The sequence below is a fragment of the Carcharhinus amblyrhynchos genome, chromosome 9 (assembly GCF_965287045.1).
Source record: "Carcharhinus amblyrhynchos chromosome 9, sCarAmb.v2.hapA, whole genome shotgun sequence".
NCBI lineage: Eukaryota > Metazoa > Chordata > Chondrichthyes > Carcharhiniformes > Carcharhinidae > Carcharhinus > Carcharhinus amblyrhynchos.
The window spans coordinates 110,292,393-110,313,445 of record NC_137332.1 but is presented as its reverse complement, the minus strand read 5'-3'; the positions used below and the strand labels follow the sequence as shown (position 1 = coordinate 110,313,445).

The 21,053-nt window shown below is 47.0% G+C and overlaps 1 protein-coding gene across 3 annotated transcripts in view; it reads right to left on the bottom strand.

The window, feature by feature from the left end:
• LOC145348550 (N(G),N(G)-dimethylarginine dimethylaminohydrolase 1-like) overlaps positions 1-21,053 on the bottom strand; it is an 85,282-nt gene that overhangs the window by 19,916 nt on the left and 44,313 nt on the right. The window contains exon 1 of one of the 3 annotated variants that reach the window (XM_080196741.1): positions 10,449-10,560. The exons of the other annotated variants lie outside the window; for them this stretch is intronic. Within the exon in view, the coding sequence (XP_080052867.1) occupies positions 10,449-10,451 (3 nt within the window). The 5' untranslated portion in view covers positions 10,452-10,560. Of the gene's footprint in view, positions 1-10,448; positions 10,561-21,053 lie in introns of those variants that run through there. 3 annotated transcript variants of the gene reach the window in all.

Below are 21,053 nucleotides of genomic sequence, written 5' to 3'. Positions count from 1 at the left end.
GCATGTTTTAGTCACATGCACGGCGCTATACAAATTCAGATTGCTCCCCCTCCCCACCTTGTAGAGATTCGATACGGTTTTAAAAACCCGTAAACCATTTTGGTCAGAGTAAACAAGGCAAAACAGCTTTCAGCTAAAGGGGAATCTGCAGACAGAAGGCGCAGATTTTCTGAAGCCTGGCGAACGAGGCAGAGGTGAGATGAGGAAACACTTTTAAAACACACAGCGAGTTTTGTTTATGATGATCTGGAACGTACCGCCTGAAAGGACGAGAATTAGGTAAATATTTGGAGAGAAAAATCTGCTCAATAGCGGAAAAGGAGCAAGAGATATTGGCGAGGACTTAAGACTCAGGCATAAAGGGGTGAATGTTGTGAGCCTGTTCTTCTTCTGAACTCACTGAGCGGTGCAAAACGTAAAAAGGTCCCAATCTGGGGTTGATCAGGGTTATTTTAAAGTTTAAACTAAAGTTTATTTTACTACTGTCATACATTAACACTGCAATGAAGTTACTGTGAAAAATCCCCTAGTCGCCACACTCCGGTGCCTGTTTGGGTACACTGAGGGCAAATTTAGCATGGCACCCAACCAGGAAGAAACCACAGGGTGGCATGGTGGCACAGTGGTTAGCACTGCTGCCTCACAGCTCCAGGGACCTGGGTTCGATTCCCGGCTTAGATCACTGTCTGTGTGGAGCTTGCACATTCTCCTTGTGTTTGTGTGGGTTCCCTCCGGGTGCTCCGATTTCCTCCCAAAGTCCAAAGACGTGTGGGTTAGGGTGATTGGCTATGCTAAAATTGTCCCTTAGTGTCCTGAGATGCGTAGGTTAGAGGGATTAGTGGGTAGGATATGGGGATAGGAACTGGGTGGCATTGTGGTCAGTGCAGACTCGATGGGCCAAATGGCCTCTTTCTGTACTGTAGGGTTCCTATGATTCTATGAACACCAGGGACCCATGTTCAATCCTGCATCAGATGACCGTCTATGTAAAGTTTGCACATTCTCCCCGTGTCTGTGTGGGTTTTCTCCCACACTCCAAAGATGTGCGGGGTTAGGGCCATTCTAAACTGATCCTACTGTCAGGGGGATTAGCAGGATAAACGTGTCTGTGGTTACGGGAATAGGGTCTGGTTGGGATTGTGGTCAGTACAGACTCTGTGGGCCGAGTGGCATCCTTCTGCACTGTAGGAATTCTATAAACTGGAGCACCTGAAGGAAACCCACGTAGACACGGGGAGAATGTACATAGTCAGTGACCGAAGTTGGGAATTGAACTCAGGTCCCTGGCATTGTAAAGTGGCAATGCTAACAACTGTGTCGCCCCCATCTGTTGCAGTACAGGCTGTGAGGGGTATTCATGCTAAGGAGTACAGGGACAAGATTAAAGCCACATCAAAGAGACAGAGAATGGCACGGTGGCACAGTGGTGGGCAGTGCAGCCTCACCGCGCCAGGGACCCAGGTTCAATTCCCTTCTTGGGTGGCTGACTGTGTGGAGTCTGCACATTCTCCCAGTGTCTGCTTGGGTTTCCTCCCACAGCCCAACGATGGACCAGTTACATGGATTAGCCATGTTAAATTGCCCCTTGGTGTCAAAAAGATGGTTGGGATAGGTGGATTTTTTAAAAATTCATTTGTGGGACATGGGCGTCGCTGGCTGGCCAGCATTTATTGCCCATCCCTAGTTGCCCTTGAACTGAGCTGCTGGCCAGGCCATTTCAGAGGGCAGTTGAGAGTTTGCTCAATGGTAAATACATGGGGTTAAGGGGATAAGGTAGAGGGGGGGGGTCTGGGTGGGATGCTCTTTCAGACGATTGGTGCAGGCTCATTGGCTGAAAAGCCTCTTTCTAACTGTAAAGATTCAATGATTCTATGAATCCTGGAGAAACGAGAATTGTGTTCGGCTTCTGTGATACCAAGCCTGCAAAATCTGCCTCTTCCTCAAACTTCCCTCTCTTCCCCCAACCTTCCCTCTCTCTGATCGCTTCCCTCTCTCCCCCTCCTCCCTAAGCCATGGGCGGAAACGTTCCCAGACACTGAAAGATTCCCATTTCGCTGACACAGGAGTTTTCCCTGGCACGCTGATCGATATTAAGCTCCTCGATTAACATCACACGAGGGGGCATTAACTTTCTGCGTGCAAACTGCCCAAATGTTCCACAACTGCCGTTCAACAAATGGCTTTATTGGCTAAAAGATGCTTTAGGGCGATGCAGACAAGTACACAGATATACCTCGGGATTATAGAACAGCTGACATATAGAAACACAGAAGCTAGAAGGGCCATTAATCCCTTCAGCCTTTCCCCACCATTCATTATGATCATGGCTGATCATCAAATTCAAACCCCCTTCCCCTCCATATCCCTCTATCCCTTTAATCCCAAGATCTATATCTAATTTCTTCTTGGAATTACACTACGTTTTGGCCTCAACTACTTCCTGTGGTAGTGAATTCCACACACTCACCACTCCCTAGGTGAAAAAATTTCTTAGAATCTATAGTGCAGAAAGAGACCCTTCGGCCCATCGAGTCTGCACTGAACACAATCCTGCCCAGGCCCCACCCCCATATCCCTACATATTATACCCACTAATCCCTCTAACCTACGCATCCCTGGATACTAAGGGGAAATTTCTTTGCATGGCCAATCAACCTAACCCGCGCATCTTTGGACTGTGGGAGGAAACAGGAGCACCCGGAGGAAACCCACGCAGACATGAGGAGAATGTACAAACCACACAGACAGTGACCCGAGCCGGGAATCGAACCCAGGACCCTGGAGCTGTAAAGCAGCAGTGCTAACCACTGTGCTACCGTGCCGCCCATATTTTCCTCACCTCCAAACTAGAAGGTTTACCCCTTATCCTCAAACTATGACCCCCCCCCCCCCCCCCCCCCACTCTCTAATTCTGGACTTGCCCCACCATCAGGAACGCTCTTTCTGAATCTACCCTGGGAATAGGGCCTGGGTGGGATTGTTGTTGCTGCAGGCTCGATGGGCTGAATGGCCTCCTTCTGCACTGTAGAAATTCTGGTAGAATTTTATAAGTGTCTATGAGATCCCCTCTCACTCTTCTGAAGTCCAGTGAATATAATCCTAACCAATTTAATCTCTCCTCATATGATAGACCTGGAATCCCAGGAATCAGCCTGGTAAACCTTCGCAGTATTCCTTCTATAGCAAGGACATCCTTCCTCAGATACGGACACCAAAACTGCACACAATACTCCAAGTGTGTCCTCACCAACACCCTATAAAATTGCAGTAAACATTCTATTCCTATTATATGTTTCTACATATGTGTCGATATGAACATACAAAGTTGCATTCAGGTGGCACAGTGGTTAGCAATGCTCCCTCACAGCGCCAGAGACCAGGTTCAAGTCCAGCCTGGGGTAATTGTGTGGAGTTTCTCCCCGTGTCTGTGTGGGTTTCCTCTGGGGGCTCCGATTTCCTCCCACAGTCCAAAGGTGTGTGGGTTAGGTTGATTGGTCATGCTAAATTTCCCCTCAATGTCAGTTCCCCCAGCGGAGTAAATAAGTGCAGTTACGTAGATAGGACCTGGGTGGGATTGCTATCAGTGCAAACTCGATGGGCCAAATGGCTTCCTTTTGCACTGGAGGGATTCTATGATTCTATGAAATATAGATGCCCTCTTTAGAGAGGCAACCTCTTTCATTGAGACAAATTGCTCACTCTTAAGTTCAGCCTTCCCTAATGCTCCTGTGGGATCAGTCAGCATTTCTGCTGCCAATTAAGGTTTTATTGGGAAATAAAAGGAGATGGTTTTGCTGCTGGGGCATTACAGAAACACAGCAGCTGATAGAGATGCTGAAAAAGCAGCAAAGCTGTTCGTCCTTCTCTTCTTTTCCTCCCCACTGGTCCCATCCTGCCAGATACGAGAAGGCCAAAACATTTAAGAGAGTTAAGTTAGACTGATGGGAGATTCAAGGATGGAGGGAGGCCGCTCAGCCCACTATATCTCTGCTGGCCAAAAGAGTGTCACGTTCCAGCTCTTGGTCCGGAGCCTACTGGGTTACCAAATTTTCAAGTGCATCCAAATACTTTTTAAATACAAGACATTCTGCCTCTACCACCCACTCAGCGAGGTCCAGATCCCGCCCCCCCCCCCCCACCCAAATTAGTGAAAGATTTCTCGATTTCACATCAGTTTAAATCTAAGCTCCCCGTGTTGTTGATCTGTCAGGGAAGTGGGATCTTCCTCTCCATTTTGTCCAGCCCTCTGAATTAAACCCCCCCTTCAGCCTCCCGTAACCGCTCCAGCCAGCCCGATCTTTCCTTCTCCTCTGCAAATCTCCCCCGGACCCTCACCCGTGCGCTCCCTGCGGTGTGCCAGCCACAATTCTTGGCAGTGCTGTCGCTGCGATGTAACAAAAGTTTAATGCGCTTCTAGCATGCTCGGGCCCCAGGGCAGAAACCCCAAAATATGTCAGAAAGTCCGATTAGATCCCGGCGGACTTTCTGTTTTAACACTATAAGAAGCCTCACAGCACCAGGTTAAAGTCCAACAGGTTTATTTGGTATCGGAGCACTGCTCCTTCATCAGGTGAGTCAACATTGTAACCTACACATCTTTGGGACACTCAGGGACAAGTTAGCATGGGCAACCATAGAATCCCTATAGTGCAGGAGGTGGCCATTCAGCCCATCTAGTCTGCACCGACCACAATCCCACTCGAACCCCATCTCCATACTCTCACTTAGATACTCTGCTAACCCCCCCTGACACTGAGGGGCAATTTAGTATGGCCAATCCACCTAACCCGCACATCTTTGGATCCTCCTTGGATCGCATGGGTTTCTACTTTTCTGACGAGGCAGAACTTGCCAAAAGCCTCCTTACTAAGTGTCTACACTTATAAGAAATGTACCACCCTCGTTACCCCCCTCACACGAGTTAGATGTGACCTTCCATTAACAAGTCCACGCTGACTGTTCATCTGAACTTCTCGAACCGAGAAGTTTTTTGACAAATTTGTCCACCACCCAAGGTTAGGCTGGCGGTCCTGTGCGATTACTTCATTTATCCCATTTCCACTTTCCGAACAACAGCAAAATCATTAAGTCCAGGTTCTCCAGCCCTCTGACACCACGCCCGCAATGACAGGGGGCTAGAAAGTGATGGTCAGAGCCCCCACTGCAATCTCCCTCATTTCTCTTCGCCCTTATAGAATCCCTACAGTGCAGAAAGAGGCCATTCAGCCCATCGAGTCTGCACCGACCACAATCCCATCCAGGCCCTATCCCCATAACACCATGCATTTACCTTAGCTAGCCCCCCTGACATGAAGGGGCAATTTATCACGGCCAATCCACCTCACCCGCACATCTTTGGAGTGTGGAAGGAAACCGGACCTCGCGGATGAAACCCACACAGTTATGGGGAGAATGTGCAACTCCACACTTCCCAAGCTGGGAATCGAACCCAGGTCCCTGGCGCTGTGAGACAGTAGCGCTAACCATTGTGTCACCATGCTGTTTGACATTCATTTCACCCAGGCCTGGTGATTTAGCCACTTCTGAAGAGACTGCACAGTGGTTAGCACTGCTACTTCACAGCTCCAGGGACCTGGGTTCGAATCCCAGCTCGGGTCACTGTCTGTGTGGAGTTTGCACATTCTCCTTGTGTCTGCGTGGGTTTCCTCCAGGTGCTCTAGTTTCCTCCCACAGTCCAAAGATGTGCAAGTTAGGTTGATTGGCCATTCTAAATTGCCACTTAGGGTCCTGGGATGCATAGGTTAGAGAGATAAGTGGGTAAATTTGTAGGGATATGGGGATAGGGCCTGGGTGGGATTGTGGTCCATGCAGACTTGATGGGCCAAAGGGCCTCTTTCTGCACTGTAGGGTTCTATGATTCGATGCTTATACTTGGACATGCATGCACGCATGGCGATTGCTTTGCAAGGAAGGTATATTAAACAGTGCTGTGGAGTGAGAACATTGGCTGATTTTCCAGTTCTCTGGCCCCTGTTGGAGAATCATTCCATTACTCTCCCCGCACTGCCCCCCACCGTCCCACCGCAGTTGACACCAGGCACCTCATCCCAGTCATCAAACGGTGACTAGATATTGGGGTGAATGGGATCCAAGTTTATGGGGAGAAAGCAGGATAAGGCTATTGAGTTGGATGAACAGCCATGATCATGATGAATGGCGGAGCAGGCTCGTAGGGCTGAATGGCCTCCCCTATCTTCCATTGTTTCTATGCATATTGACACTGTTATCATCCAGGTCAGAAATTCCAAGGTATTTTATGACATCAGCCTAGACCATAGGATTTGCACTTTTGAATTTGGCTAAGGTAAGCATAAGATGCTTCACCGTAGGTATGATACAAATGACCCTCTAGGGAGCTTTTATCAAACAAAGTTTATTTAAGTAATAAAAGCAAATTACTGCGGATGCTGGAATCTGAAACCAAAAGAGAAAATGCTGGATAATCTCAGCAGATCTGGCAGCATCTGTAAGAGGAGAGAAGAGCTGATGTTTCGAGTCCAGATGACCAGCTTTATAATCCAGTTTTGACAAAGGGGACATCTGGACTTGGGACGTTAGCTCTTTTCTCTCCTTACAGATGCTGCCAGACCTGCTGAGATTTTCCAAAGTTTATATGATACGGTTAACACATAGAAAGAAAACAGCAATACCGTTTACCAGTCACAAACAAGAAAAATAAAACAAGATATTGTATAAACCTTAACAACTAAATGCACTGTTCTAACCAAACAAGTCCCTTAAACAAACACCATTGCTGGAATTAGCACAGGAAGCTCTTATGCTCACATTTTGTTGTTGGATTTTGCAGCTTTCTTGACACACACCCGCAAGCTTGAAGTCAGAACAGTTTCCCAAAATACCAGATAAAGAAAGACAGAACACTACATTCCAACCTGAAGTCAAAACACCTTCTATCTAGCCAGCAGCCAGAAGGGAAACAACTCTTGGAGGATAAACTGTCCCACCTATACAGTTAATCATTCTTCCCACCACAACTCAAAAGATTATAAACTCTCAGGAAGTGCATTAGGCCCAGAGTAAAAATAAACAAAAGCCATTTAGGCAGCAAGAAATGGACATCTAATCAGGCAAAATTTACAAAGCTGCTTATAACTGCAGAGAATATAATTAAAGTATACATTTGTTAATGGCACAGTAGCACCACAAAAGCATAGACTTCATCTGCCTGGCTCTACTTAGAGGTCTATAAAATAATGAGTGACATATATAAAGGTAGATAGTCAATATCTTTTCCCAAAGGTAGGGAAGTCTAAAACTAGAGGACTTGGGTTTAAGGTGAGAGGGGAGAAACTCAAAAGGTCCAGATGGACAATTTTTTCATACAGAGGAGGGTAAGTGTCTGGGACAAGCTGCCAGAGGTAGTAATAGAGACAGGTACAATTTTGTCTTTTAAAAAACATTTAGAGAGTTACATGGGTAAGATGGGCATAGCAGGACATGGGCCAAATGCAGGCAATTGGGACTAGCTTAGAGGTTTCAAAATGAAAGGATGGCATGGATAAGTTGGGCCAAAGGGCCTGTTTCCACACTGTAAACCTCTGACACCAATCTGAGTCATAAACGAAATGAGTTTAATTTAAGAGTGGCTATTATAAACTTATGTACAGGAAGCATTATTGCGTAATGGAACAGGCAACATATACCACGAGACAGTACCACGACAACAGTTACCAATTTAAGTCTATCCTGTTCTTTAAAAACTAAATGTGTTTTGAATTTTTGTTGGCTAGAACTTAAAGCAAACTATTCTTATTTCTCACCCTCCAGTTATCCATTGGCCCACCGACTTCCCAAATTTGAGGCCTTCATTCTATGCCCGGACTAAGTAGGACTTCTTCACTCAATATCCTCTGCATGTGTTATACAGGATGTGGGTATGCTGGCGTTGGACTGGCGTAAACACAGTAAAAAGTCTGACAACACCAGGTTTTAGTCCAACCGATTTATTTGATAATAGACTCACAAGCTTTCGGGGTTAGCCCCTTCGTCAGGTGAATGGAGAGTACTGGCCTCAGACAGAGCATAGACCATTGTTCGCAGCAAACTACCCAGCCTTCACAGGAGAACAGTGACCACAATACCACACAATCCTGCCACAGCAACCTCTGCAAGACATGCCAGATCATAGACATGGATACCATCATCACACGTGAGAATACCATCCACCAGGTACACGGTAAATACTCTTGCAACTCGGCCAACATTGTCTACCTGATACGTTGCAAGAAAGGATGTCCCGAAGCATGGTACATTGGGGAGACCATGCAGACGCTACGACAACGGATGAATGAACATCGCTCGACAATCACCAGGCAAGACTGTTCCCTCCCTGTTGGCGAACACTTCAGTGGTCACGGGCATTCAGCCTCTGACCTTCGGGTAAGCATTCTCCAAGGTGGCCTTCACGACACACGGCAGCGCAGAGTCGCTGAACAGAGACTGATAGCCAAGTTCCGCACACGAGGACGGTCTCAACAGGGGTCTTGGGTTCATGTTGCACTATCTGTAACCCCCGTGACTTGCCTGGGTTTGCAAAACCTCACTTACTGTACTGTCTGGAGACAATACACATCTCTGTAACCTGTGATCAGTGCTCCTTCCACTCACATTGTCCGCCACTTCAGGTCTTGAACAGCAGGTTAGGTGTAAAGATTTGCATTCTAATCAGTAATCTCTAAACTGTCTGTGCTTTATATGCTCTGTCTGAGGCCAGAACTCTCCATTCACCTGACGAAGGGGCTAACCCCGAAAGCTTGTGAGTCTATTATCAAATAAATCGGTTGGACTAAAACCTGGTGTTGTCAGACTTTTTACTGTGTTATACAGAACAAGATAGGATATTAACACATAACACTTGTGATATTATCACAAGACTGTTAATCTGGAAACTTAGCTAATGTTCTGGGGACCCCGGTTCGAATCCCACCACAGCAGATGGTAGAATTCGAATTCAATAAAAAAAAATCTGGAATTAAGATTCTACTGATGACCGTGAAATTGTCATTTGTCGGAAAAAGCTCATCTAGTTCACTAGGGAAGGAAATCTGCTGTCCTTGGCGATTCTGGTCTACATGTGACTCCAGAGTCAGACAATGTGGCTGACTCTCAACTGTCCTTGTTCACAAGTAGGCTTATTTGAACACAGAAATAAACTTACTGTGAAAATATGCTAGTCGCTACGCTCTGGCGCCTGTTTGGGGGAGAATTTAGCATGGCCAGCGCATCTAACCAGTGTGTCTTTCAGGCTGTGGGAGGAAATTGGAGCACCCAGAGGAAACCCATGCAGACATGGGGAGAACATGCAGATTCCGCACAGGACAGTGATCCAAGCTGGGAATCGAACCTAGGGCCCTGGTGCTGTGAGGCAGCTGTGCTACTGAGCCGCCCGAGGCAGCCAGCGACATCCGTGTACCATGAATGAATAAATCCTTTAGCTGAAGTCTGCATGCTCTGCAGCTCAGAGACATCAACAAAGCAATTTGACCAACTTCCAGTTTCCATGCATGTGCATACGTACATGCATGTAGAAATGGGCACAAGCATTTGGGTGTGCGTAAAAATGTGTGCATGTATAAGTGTGTGTATGTGCACATGCGAAGATATGTATCTGCATACTGTGTATGTACATCTATGTATGCATTTGTGCATGTAATATACACAGATACACACGTAAACATATATGTATGCATGCATATATGCGTGTGTGTGTATGCATGCATGCATATATGTGTGTGTATGCATGCATATATGTGTGTGTGTATGCATGCATATATGTGTGTGTATGCATGCATGCATATGTGTGTATGCATGCATGCATATATGTGTGTATGCATGCATGCATATATGTGTGTATGCATGCATGCATATATGTGTGTATGCATGCATGCATATATGTGTGTGTATGCATGTATATATATATGTGTGTGTATGCATGTATATATATATATATGTGTGTGTGTGCATGCATATATGTGTGTGTGTGTGCATGCATATATGTGTGTGTGCATGCATATATGTGTGTGTGCATGCATATATGTGTGTGTGTGTGCATGCATATATGTGTGTGTGTGCATGCATATATGTGTGTGTGCATGCATATATGTGTGTGTGCATGCATATATGTGTGTGTGTGTGCATGCATATATGTGTGTGTGTGTGCATGCATATATGTGTGTGTGTGTGCATGCATATATGTGTGTGGGGGGGGGGGGGGAACGTGTGTAATTGCGTGTTTTAGAAAAAGGCAGCTAAAAGCTGCACCACATTCCCCAAGGGAAAGCCTGCTGTTTATCAGCTGATTCTCAATGTGAAGCAGCTGCTCACAACACACCCTCTGCCTCAGTCGACAGAAATAATAGACAGACAATGGAAAGCAGGAGGAGGACTTGGCACGCCGCACACAATACCATTTAAACTCAGCCCTCCCGTGCTCCCGCACTCGACAGCAGTTAGGCAGCCACAGTCTGTCAGTCTGTCTCCCCTCAGTTTGAAGATCATTACCAACGTGGTCATTACGCCGGACGTTTGTTCGATGCCATAGAGCTCTAAGTGGCCTGTTTGTGCCCTTGCATCATTTCTATATTGAAAAGTAAGCTCTTATTACTTCCCAGGACCTAAAGAAAGCCTCTCCCCCTCTCAATCCACAGACTTTAAAAACACAACAAGTGCAGCAAGAAAACAATTTTACATAGTGCGGTGAGTGATGTAATGCACGATTCATGGTACCCAGGCTTTTGCACAGCAAGATCCCATAAACACACTTTAATAATCCCCTGTCTCTAACGGTGTGTACGCACGTTCATATGAGATCGGTTGAGGCTATGCTTAATTAACCCTCTCACACCCTTCCCTTCCCCTGTTTTTTTTCCTCTGAATAGCACCATTGGGTCTATATATCTAGCTGAGGGAGCAGTCAGGATCCCCGCGCAGCACTCTGGGGAACTGGAGTGGGACTTGAACCCCATGAACTTGGTCGAGTCAAGAGATCAGAATGCAACCAGCAGAGCCACAGCTAACCCCATTACTCAGCTAAAACACTGTCTAAAGGACCTTTAACCACCAGTGGTTGTGGGGGAAGGGAACGGGGAGAACCCAATACTGGTACATCGAAACTAGTCTACACTTCCCGCTGCCTCAGGAAAGCAGCCAGCAGACCTACGCACCCCGGACATTCTCTCCTCTGTTGGGAAAAAGATACAAAAGTTTGAAGTCATGTACCAACTAACTCAAGGACAGTTTCCTCCCTGCTGCCTTCAGACTCTTGAATGGACCCTATCTTCTATTAAGCTGATCTTTCCCTGCACCCTAGCTCTGGCTGTAACATGACATTCTGTACCCTCTCCTTTCCTTCTCCCCTACGTACTTTTAACATTGCAACATAGAAGATAGGAGGAGCAGGAGGAGGCCATTCGGCCCTTCAAGCCTGCCCCGCCATTCATCACTGATGGTCCAACTTAATAGCCTAATCCTGCTTTCTCCCCATAACCTTGATCCCGTTTACCCCAAGTGCTTTATCCGGCCACCTGTTCTATACATTCAATGTTTTGGCATCAACCACTTCCCGTGATATTGAATTCCACATGCTCACCACTCTTTAGGTGAAGAAATGTCTCCTCACCTCAGTACAAAACAATTTACCCCAAATCCTCAGGCTGTGACCCCTGGTTCTAGACAACCCCCATCATCAGGAACATCTACTCTGTCTAGTCCTGTTAGAATTTTGTGAGTCTCTTGCGAACAGTAAAGCTTTGTCTGTATAGCACGTAAGAAACAATACTTTTCAATGCATCCTAATACACGTGACAATAATAAATCAAATCTGTGCTTCAAGTATGGCCTCACCAATGCCCTGTACAACTGCTCCCAAGCATCAGCCACTTGTGAGACCCCCCCCCTCCCCCGCAAATTCAAGAGCGCTGAAGACAAAACAAGGCAGTCTCCCCCTCTCCCAGAGAGACAGGCTGATTGTTCTGGTGTTCATGATGTGGGAATGCTGGCGTTGGACTGGCATAAACACAGTAAAAAGTCTGACAACACCAGGTTTTAGTCCAACCGACTTATTTGATAATAGACTCACAAGCTTTCGGGGTTAGTGATTCACCTGACGAAGGGACTAACCCCGAAAGCTTGAGAGTCTATTATCAAATAAATCGGTTGGACTAAAACCTGGTGTTGTCAGACTTTTTACTGTGCTCTGCCTCTCACAGGTCTCCCCGGTTGAATTCTGTGCATAAGAGTTGATTGCCCCTCGAGGGCCGGGAGCCGAGTGCCGCTCCGCAAGGCAGATGCGGCCTGTCAGAGTCAAGCGTTCAACTGGGCAGAGTGACGAAGTAAAAAGTCTGACAACACCAGGTTTTAGTCCAACCTATGATCTCCTCAGAAGGCAAACACAGGACACAGTGGACAGAGTACCCTTCGTCGTCCAGTACTTCCCCGGAGCGGAGAAGCTACGACATCTTCTCCGGAGTCTTCAACATATCATTGATGAAGACGAACATCTCGCCAGGGCTATCCCCACACTCCCACTTCTTGCTTTCAGGTCAGACTTTTTACTGTGTTTACGCCAGTCCAACGCCGGCATACCCACATCAGAGTGACGAAGCCCAGCTTCACGTAAACTTATTAAAAGCAAACACAGAGGGACGAGCGAGGCCATTGGAATAGACCCGGCACCTTGGGATAGTGCAGCCTGCCGGCGTGGAATATTAAAGTAGATTATTAATTCCCACGGATGGAAAGTTGGAGCCAGTGGGTTATAGTCTGATGAGGGCATTTTGGGGAGGTGGCAGCATCGAGGGTATCAAATTGAAACAAAATGCAAACAAAGAGGCAAAGATTAGTGGAAAACTAGAGGATTGGGAAATTTTAAAGAACAAAGAACAACACAGCATGGGAAACAGGCCCTTCGGCCCAACGAGTAATGGGTCTCAATTGGCCCGCAGTGAGTTAATGAATTAATAATCTAGAGACCTCAAGTAAGATCTGGGGACCTGTGTTCGAATCTTGCCATGGCAAATGGCGATATTTTGAATTCAATAAAAATAATCTGGAATTTAAAAGTTTAATCATAGAATCCCTACAGTGCAGAAGGAGGCCATTTGGCCCATCGAGTCTGCACCTACCCCAATCCCACCCAGGCCCCATTCCTGCAATCCCTCACATTTACCCTGTTAATCCCCCTGACATGAGGGTTAATTTAGCATGGCCAATCAACCTAACCCACACATCTTTGGATTGTGGGTGGAAACCCTCGCAGACACGGGGAGAATGTGCAAACTCCACACAAACAGTGACCTGAGGCCGGAATTGAACCCGGGTCCTTGGCGCTGTGAGGCAGCAGTGCTATGATGACCACAAAACCATTGTCGACTGTCAGAAAACCCATCTGGTTCACTCGTATCCTTGAGGGAAGGAAATCTGTCGTCCTTATCCGGTCTGGCCTACACGTGACTCCAGAACCACAGCAAGATGGTTGACTTGCAACTGCCCTCGGACAACCAGGGATGGGTAACGAACAGTGGCCAGCCTGCGACACCCATGTTCCACAAATTAAATTTTTAAAAACAGGCTGATTCTGATGAGAATGTTAGAAATTCGGAGCAATAGAGCAATGCAGGATGGTTTTACACCACCTACCCTTCTCTCCCCAAATCTATCCTCAAACCCAGTGCTGCATACTCAACCTTACACTCCCTCCACCCATATATTCACACTGGGCCCTGCAACAATCTCTTTGTAAATTTTGATCTATTACTAATTCAAACCAAATTCATAACAACATAAGCCATCGGAGAAAAATATAATCACTTCCCATTTCTCTAACTACGGGTGATACAGATAATCAGTGTGGAGGCAGCGGTGTAGTGCTAATGCCACTGGACCCAGACTAATGTTCTGGGACATGGGTTCAAATTCCACCAAGGCAGCTGGTGGAATCTAAATTCAAATCAGTAAAATCTGGAATTGAAAGCTAGTCTCAGTAATAGTGACCAAGGGCGAGATTCCAACCCCCTCTTCCATCCCTTCCCCATGGCAATGGAGGTGATCCGCCACTGGTCAGTGGCAGATCTTCTAGTTAGAAGTTGTATCATAGAATCCCTACAGTGCAGAGAGAGGCCATTTGGCCCATCGAGTCTGCACTGACCACAATCCCAGGCCCCAGCCCCATATCCCTACATATTTACCTGCTAATCCTTCTAACCTACGCATCTCAGGATTCTAAGGGGAAATTTTTAGAACGGCCAATCAACCAACCCCGCACATCTTTGGGCTATAAGAAACTGGAGCACCCAGAGGAAATCCATGCAGACACGAGGAGAATGTGCAAACTCCACACAGACAGTATCCCAAGCCGGGAATCGAACCCAGGTCCCTGGCGTGTGAAGCAGCAGTGCTAACCACTGTGCTACCGTGCCGCAGATTGTATATGTACACAATCCGGGAAAATCCCCAGTAAATCCCGCCAGTGAGAATGGCTGGAAAATTTCACCAAATGAGACTGTTTTCAATTGTCATAAAAGATTGCCTGGTTCACTCATGTCCTTTAGGGAAGGAAATCTGCCGTCCTTACCTGGTCTGGCCTACATGTAACTCCAGAGCCACAGCAATGTGGTTGACTCATAACTGCCCTCTGAAATGGCCTAGCAAGCCACTTAGTTCAAGGGCAACAAGGGATGGGCAATAAATACTAGCCAGCCAGCAACGCCCACTCCCATGAAAGACTCAAGTGTTAAAAATCTGCACATTTGAGCATCCCATTATTATCTGTGAAGCAGGGAAATCTCTACATTCAGATCACAGTTCATGACCTCCATCATTAGGTGGAAATGGTTAGGTGGATAGACCATGCAAAATTGCCTCTTAGTGTCCCATAATTTGTAGGTTGGGTATATTGGCCATACTAAATTGCTCCTTAATGTACTAAGATGTGTAGGTTGGTGGATTGGCCCTGTTAAATTGCCCCTTAGTGTCTCACGTTGTGTAGATTTCATGGACTAGCCATGTTAAATGTGTGCTGTTACAGGGTTAGGGTGGGGGAAAAGGGCCAGGGTAAGGAACTCTATCAGAGAGAATCAACGCACATTTGATGGGCCGAATAGCCTCCTTCTGCAGTGTAGGGATCGTATAAATCAGGAAATCATAGGGGGGTAGGGGGAACATAATTGCCCAATTTAAACACTAAGAGGTTGGGAGGGGTCATGACCTGCCCACACCCATGCTACTGAAATTAATCCATACTGGGAATGGAGATGGGACTTCAGGACCTGGGACACAGCCATAATCTTTTCCCTCCGTACTGTCATTTCAATCCCGATTGGCGATATGAAAATTCAGCTTTGGGATCAGGTGTGGTCAGTCTGGGAGGCAATGCAGATTAATGATTTGGTTTGATTTATTATTGTCACATGTATTAGTATACAGTGAAAAGTATCGTTTCTTGTGCACTTTACAGCCAAAGCATAGAGAAGGAAAGGAGAGAGTGTAGAATGTAGTGTTACAGTCATAGCTAGGGTGTAGAGAAAGATCAGCTTAGTGCGAGGTAGGTCCATTCAAAAGTCTGACAGCAACAGGGAAGAAGCTGTTCTCGAGTCGTTTGGTGCTTGTGACATCAGACCATTGGAGGAACACAGGGAGTGATGGTTATGACAATGTCAGCTGTTTATAAAACACTCTCTCAATACAAATACAACTGTGTTTGTGTTGAGAGACAGAATATCCAGGGCGGTGGGTGGAAGGTGCAGCTTAACAGCTTTTAACGATACTTCCTATGGTACCACATGGTACCTGAGGAGGAATCAGCCCATAAATCACTGCTTCTTCGATAAAACACCAGGGTCTCATCACCGTGCAAAGTTCAAGCCTCCACTAGGAATCAGATAAGTGATGGATTCCTAACTCCCCATTACACTGACCGTACTGGATCAAGAGCCTCACAATACTCCCCCAACACACACACACTTGCGACAAAGTTGCTGATTAACAGCAAGAGTTACTCAGAGATGGCTAGAACAACAGGGGAGGCAGAAACTGAGGCACTCCAACAAGACCTCAGGTTTAGAATTCTCATCCCAGCATTCAAATCCCAACCCCTCCCTTTTGCCCCACAGCCCCTTCTTAAGCCCCCTCCAGCCCAACTGCAGATCACAATCTCTGCAACCCTGACTATACTCTCACCAATTTTTACAGATGCACCGGAGAAAGCACCCTTTCTGGCTCTATCACAGCTTGGCATGGCTCCTGCTCTGCCCAAGACCGCAAGAAATGACAGAGTTGTGAGCGTAGCCCAGTCCATCACACAAACCAGCCTTCCGTCCATTGACTCTTTCCCGCTCCCTCGGGAAAGCAGCCAGCATAATCGAGGACCCCACTCCACCCGGACATTCACTCTTCCACCACCTTCTGACAGAAGTCTGAGAACATGCACCAAGAACTCCAAACTCAAGAACAGCTTCTTTCCTGCTGCCATCAGACTTTTGAATGGACTTACCATATATTAATCTGATCCTTCTCTACACCCTAGCTGCCACAGTAACACTATGTTCTATATCCTCTCCTTTCCTTCTCTCCTATGTACTCTATGAACAGTATAGAAGTCATAGAAACTATACAGTGCAGAAGGAGGCCATCTGGCCCATTGAGTCTATACTGGCAACAATCCCACTTAGGCCTTATCTCTGTAACCCCCCATATTTGCCCCACTAATCCCTCTAATCTATGCACCCTGGGAGACGAAGGAACAATTTAGTATGGTCAATGTATCTAACCCGCATATCTTTAGACTGCAGGAGGACACTGGAGCACCAGGAGAAAACCCATGCAGACACGGGGAGAACATGCAGACTCCACATTCTTCCCATGCCTACAGGTCCTCCGGTTTCCTCACACAGTCCGAAAAGTGTGCTGATCAGGGTGCATTGACCATGCTAAATTTTCCCTCAGTGTGTGCGAACAGGCGCAGGAGTGTGGCGACTGGGGGATTTTCACAGTAACTTCATTGCAGTATTAATGCAAACCTACTTGCGACTAATAAACAAACTTCATTCTGTCGCTGGAATTCCCTCTCTCCGTAGCAAACGTTGAGGGGCCCCTTAAAACCCACCTCTACCACCACTTTGGTCCACCCTCTGTTAACACTCCCTGTGGTATTCAGTGTTGAATATGATCCGGTGCAGCATATGGAATACTTTGCTCTTCAGGCTGTTACTGCAGTGGCGGCACAGGGTGGGGGAGGGGGTGGCAGATGGTGTAAGCACAGATGCAGAGAACACATTGAGCATGACTCAAAACATCAGTGTGACTTCGAGCGCGCGACCAAACAAGGAGAGTCTCAGCTCTAAGCAGGCTGAGGGTTGGTTAGCAGAAAGGAATGGGATCCTCCAACCTACATCAGCAGGCAAACCTCCCCCCAGGTCACCGCTAGTTCCACTAAACCCCAGCCCAGTAACGTGCTACTCACTCGAAACTCCGAACATCCTCCTCTGGATATATTAAGAAAATGTAACGGTCGCAATCAATAGAATAAAGGCAGCACAGTGGTTAACACTGTTGCCTCACAGTGCCAGAGATCTGGGATTGAGTTTGCACATGTCTGCGTGGACTTCCTCCCGGTGCCCCAGTTTCCTCCCACAGTCCAGGGATGTGCAGCTTAGGTGGATTGGCCTTGCTAAATTTGTCCCTTAAATTTGAGGGATTAGCGGTGCAAATCATGGGGTTATGGGATAAACCTGGGTAACAGTACAGACTCAATGGGGAGAATGGCCTCCACATCCTGCTAGTCTCTCTGATATTAAGGGGCAATTTAGCACAGACAATCCCCCTAACCGGCACATCTTTGGAGTGTGGGCGGAAGCCCATGCAGACATGGGGAGAGTGTGCAAACTCCACACAGGCAGTCACTTGAGGCCGGAATTGAACCTGGGTCCTTGGTGCTGTGAAGCAGCAGTGCTAACCACTGTGCCATCATGAACTTACTTTCTTTTCTGAATCCTGAGGTACTGTTAATAGCTGGACGAAAAATTCTAGAGCCTAGAGCCTGTGCACAAGTAGGAGCGGACGGAGGCCATTCAGCCCCTCGATCCTGCTCCACCATTCGATAAGGTCATGGCTGAACTGTTTGTGTTTCCCATTCTACACTCTCATCTACCTCCCTGCTGCCTTTTGCGGCAGTGGATTCCAAAGTCAAACAACCCACAGGGAAATCACTTCTCTTCATCTCTGTCCTAAAAAGTGCAACCCCCTAATTTTAAAATAGTGCCCCCTAGTGTTGGACTAGCTCACATGTGGAAACATCCTTTCTACATGCTCCTTGTAAGGTGTTGGAACAGAGATTTGGGAGATCCAGTGACCTAGAGTTGGGACGATGTTTTTTCATTCATTCCTGGCACATGGGTGTCACTGGCTGGCCAGCAATTATTGCCCATTTCTAATTCATAGAACCATAGAACCCTACAGTACAGAAAGAGGCCCTTCGGCCCATCGAGTCTGCACCGAACACAATCCCACCCAGGCCCTACCCCCATATCCCTACGTATTTATACCCACTAACCTACGCATCCCTAGATACTAACGGGCAATTTCTTAGCATGGCCAATCAACCTAACCCGCACATCTTTGGACTGTGGGAGGAAACCGGAGCACCCGGAGGAAACCCATGCAGACACGAGGAGAACGTGCAAACTCCACACAGACAGTGACCCGAACCGGGAATCGAACCCAGGACCCTGGAGCTGTGAAGCAGCAGTGCTAACCATTGTGCCGCCTTGAGAAGGTGGTGGGGAGCTACCTTCTTGGATCGCTGCAGTCCACATGCTGTGGGTTGACCCACTATGCCATTAGGGAGGGAATTCCAGGATTTGGGAGATCCAATGACCTAGAGTTGGGAGGTTGTTTTTTCATTCATTCCTGGGACATGGGTGTTGCTGGCTGGCCAGCATTTACTGCCCATCTCTAGTTCATAGATCATAGAACCCTACAGTGCAGAAAGAGGCCCTTCAGCCCATCGAGTCTGCACTGAACACAATCCCACCCTGGTGGGTAGGACGGCGATAGATTTCTAAGTCAGGATGATGAGTAGCTTGGAGGGGAACTGGCAGGTGGTGGCGCTCCCAGATACCTTAACATTAAAGTTTATTTATTAGTCACAAATAAATCTTACGTTAACAATACAATGAAATTACTGTGAAATCCCCCAGGTATCTGTTGCCCTTGTCCTTCTAGGTGGAAGTGGTCCTGGGTTTGGAAGATGCTTCCTAAGGATCTTTGGTGAATTGCTCTTGTAGATAGTACACACTGCTGCTACTGAGCATCAGTGGTGGAGGGAGTGGATGTGGTGATCAAGTGGACTGCTTTGCCCTGGATGGTGTCAAGTTCCCAGAGTGTTATTGGAGGAATGCAGAGTTTGAGGGTTGTGGGGCTCAAGGAGGCTACAGAGATGGGGAGGGAGACAAGGACATTGGAGAGGAGGAAGAAAATTTTAAGAATAAGGGTTTTTTTTTAAGTATAATGATTAGTATCACAAGTAGGGTTACATTAACACTGCAATAATGTTACTGCGAAAATCCCCTAGTCGCCACACTCCGGCCCCTGTTTGGGTACACGGAGGGAGAATTTAGCATGGCCAATGTACCTTACCAACACGTCTTTTTGGATTGAGAGGGAGAAATCCACGCAGACACGGGGAGAATGTGCAGACATCCCACAGCCCCAAGCCGGGAATCGAACATGGGCCCCTGTGAAGCAGTAGTGCTAACCACTGCACCACCCCTGACCTTCTTAAATGCACCGCGAGTACAAGCAACATCGTTCGGTTAAACTAAAATCAGCTCATCCTAAACCAAGCAAAAAAAAAACAAGTACGAACAAAGGCAAAGTGAGTTTCCCCAATTCAGACCCCAGTAAATTTAAATCGGTGTCTATAAGGGCACATTGTGGATAAAGCCAGCAGACAAATGAAAATTTAATCCCATCAGCTCAGTCAAGGTTGAAGACAACACCAGGGGTTAACATCTCGCGTTCCCCAGCACCAACGCTACACTTGGCATCCCGCCAAGTCTCACTCGAAATAGAAGCAGCTTGAACTTGCATTGAAAAACAAGAGGAGGATGCATCAGATGCTGGAAATCTATACCCAAGAAAAGATTCAGGAAGTAGCTCGATCAACATCTGCCATGGCAGATGTTTCAGGCCCATGACCTTTCGTCTGAACTCGCTGCAAGGTCACCCGCCTGAAAATTTAGCCCCATCTTCCTACATATCCCAGCATGCCCTGGGTTTGGATGGAGGGCATCAACACGGAGTGCGTGATGGTGAATTGAGTCACAAAAAAAATCCGGTGGGAGGATGAAGGCAGTTCTGTTAGGATTATCCACACAGTAACCAATGGAGAAAACACTTAACAGCCAACACTCCCATTGCTGAAGTCTTGCCAGTTTAGGGCAAGTTCAGGATTACATGTTGCCCATGATGCTGCCTACAGAGGAATAATAGAAACACAGAAAATGGAAGCAGGAAGAGGCCATTCAGCCCTTCAAACTTGCTCCACTATTCATTATCATGACTGATCATCCAACTCAATTGCCTGATCTGGCCTATTCTTGGATATCCTTTCATCCCCCTTCACCTCAAGTACTGTATCTTGAAAACATTCAATATTTTGGCCCCAGCTATTTCCTGTGATAGCGAATTCCACAGGCTCACCAGATGAAGAAATTTCTCCTCATCTCTCTTCTAAATCATCTATCCTGTATCCTCAGACTGAAGGCCCTGGTTCTGGATTCCTCCAGTATCAGGAACTTCCTTCTCACACCTAGTCTATTAGAATTAAAGATTTCTATGAGATTCCCCCCATCATGGCGGCACAGTGACTAGCACCCTGCCTCACAGCTCCAGGGGCCTGGACTCGATTCCCGGCTTGGGTCACTGTCTGTGTGGAGTTTGCACATTCTCCCCATGTCTGCATGGGTTTCCTCCCACAGTCCAAAGATGTGGGGGTTAGGTTGATTAAAGGGCAATTT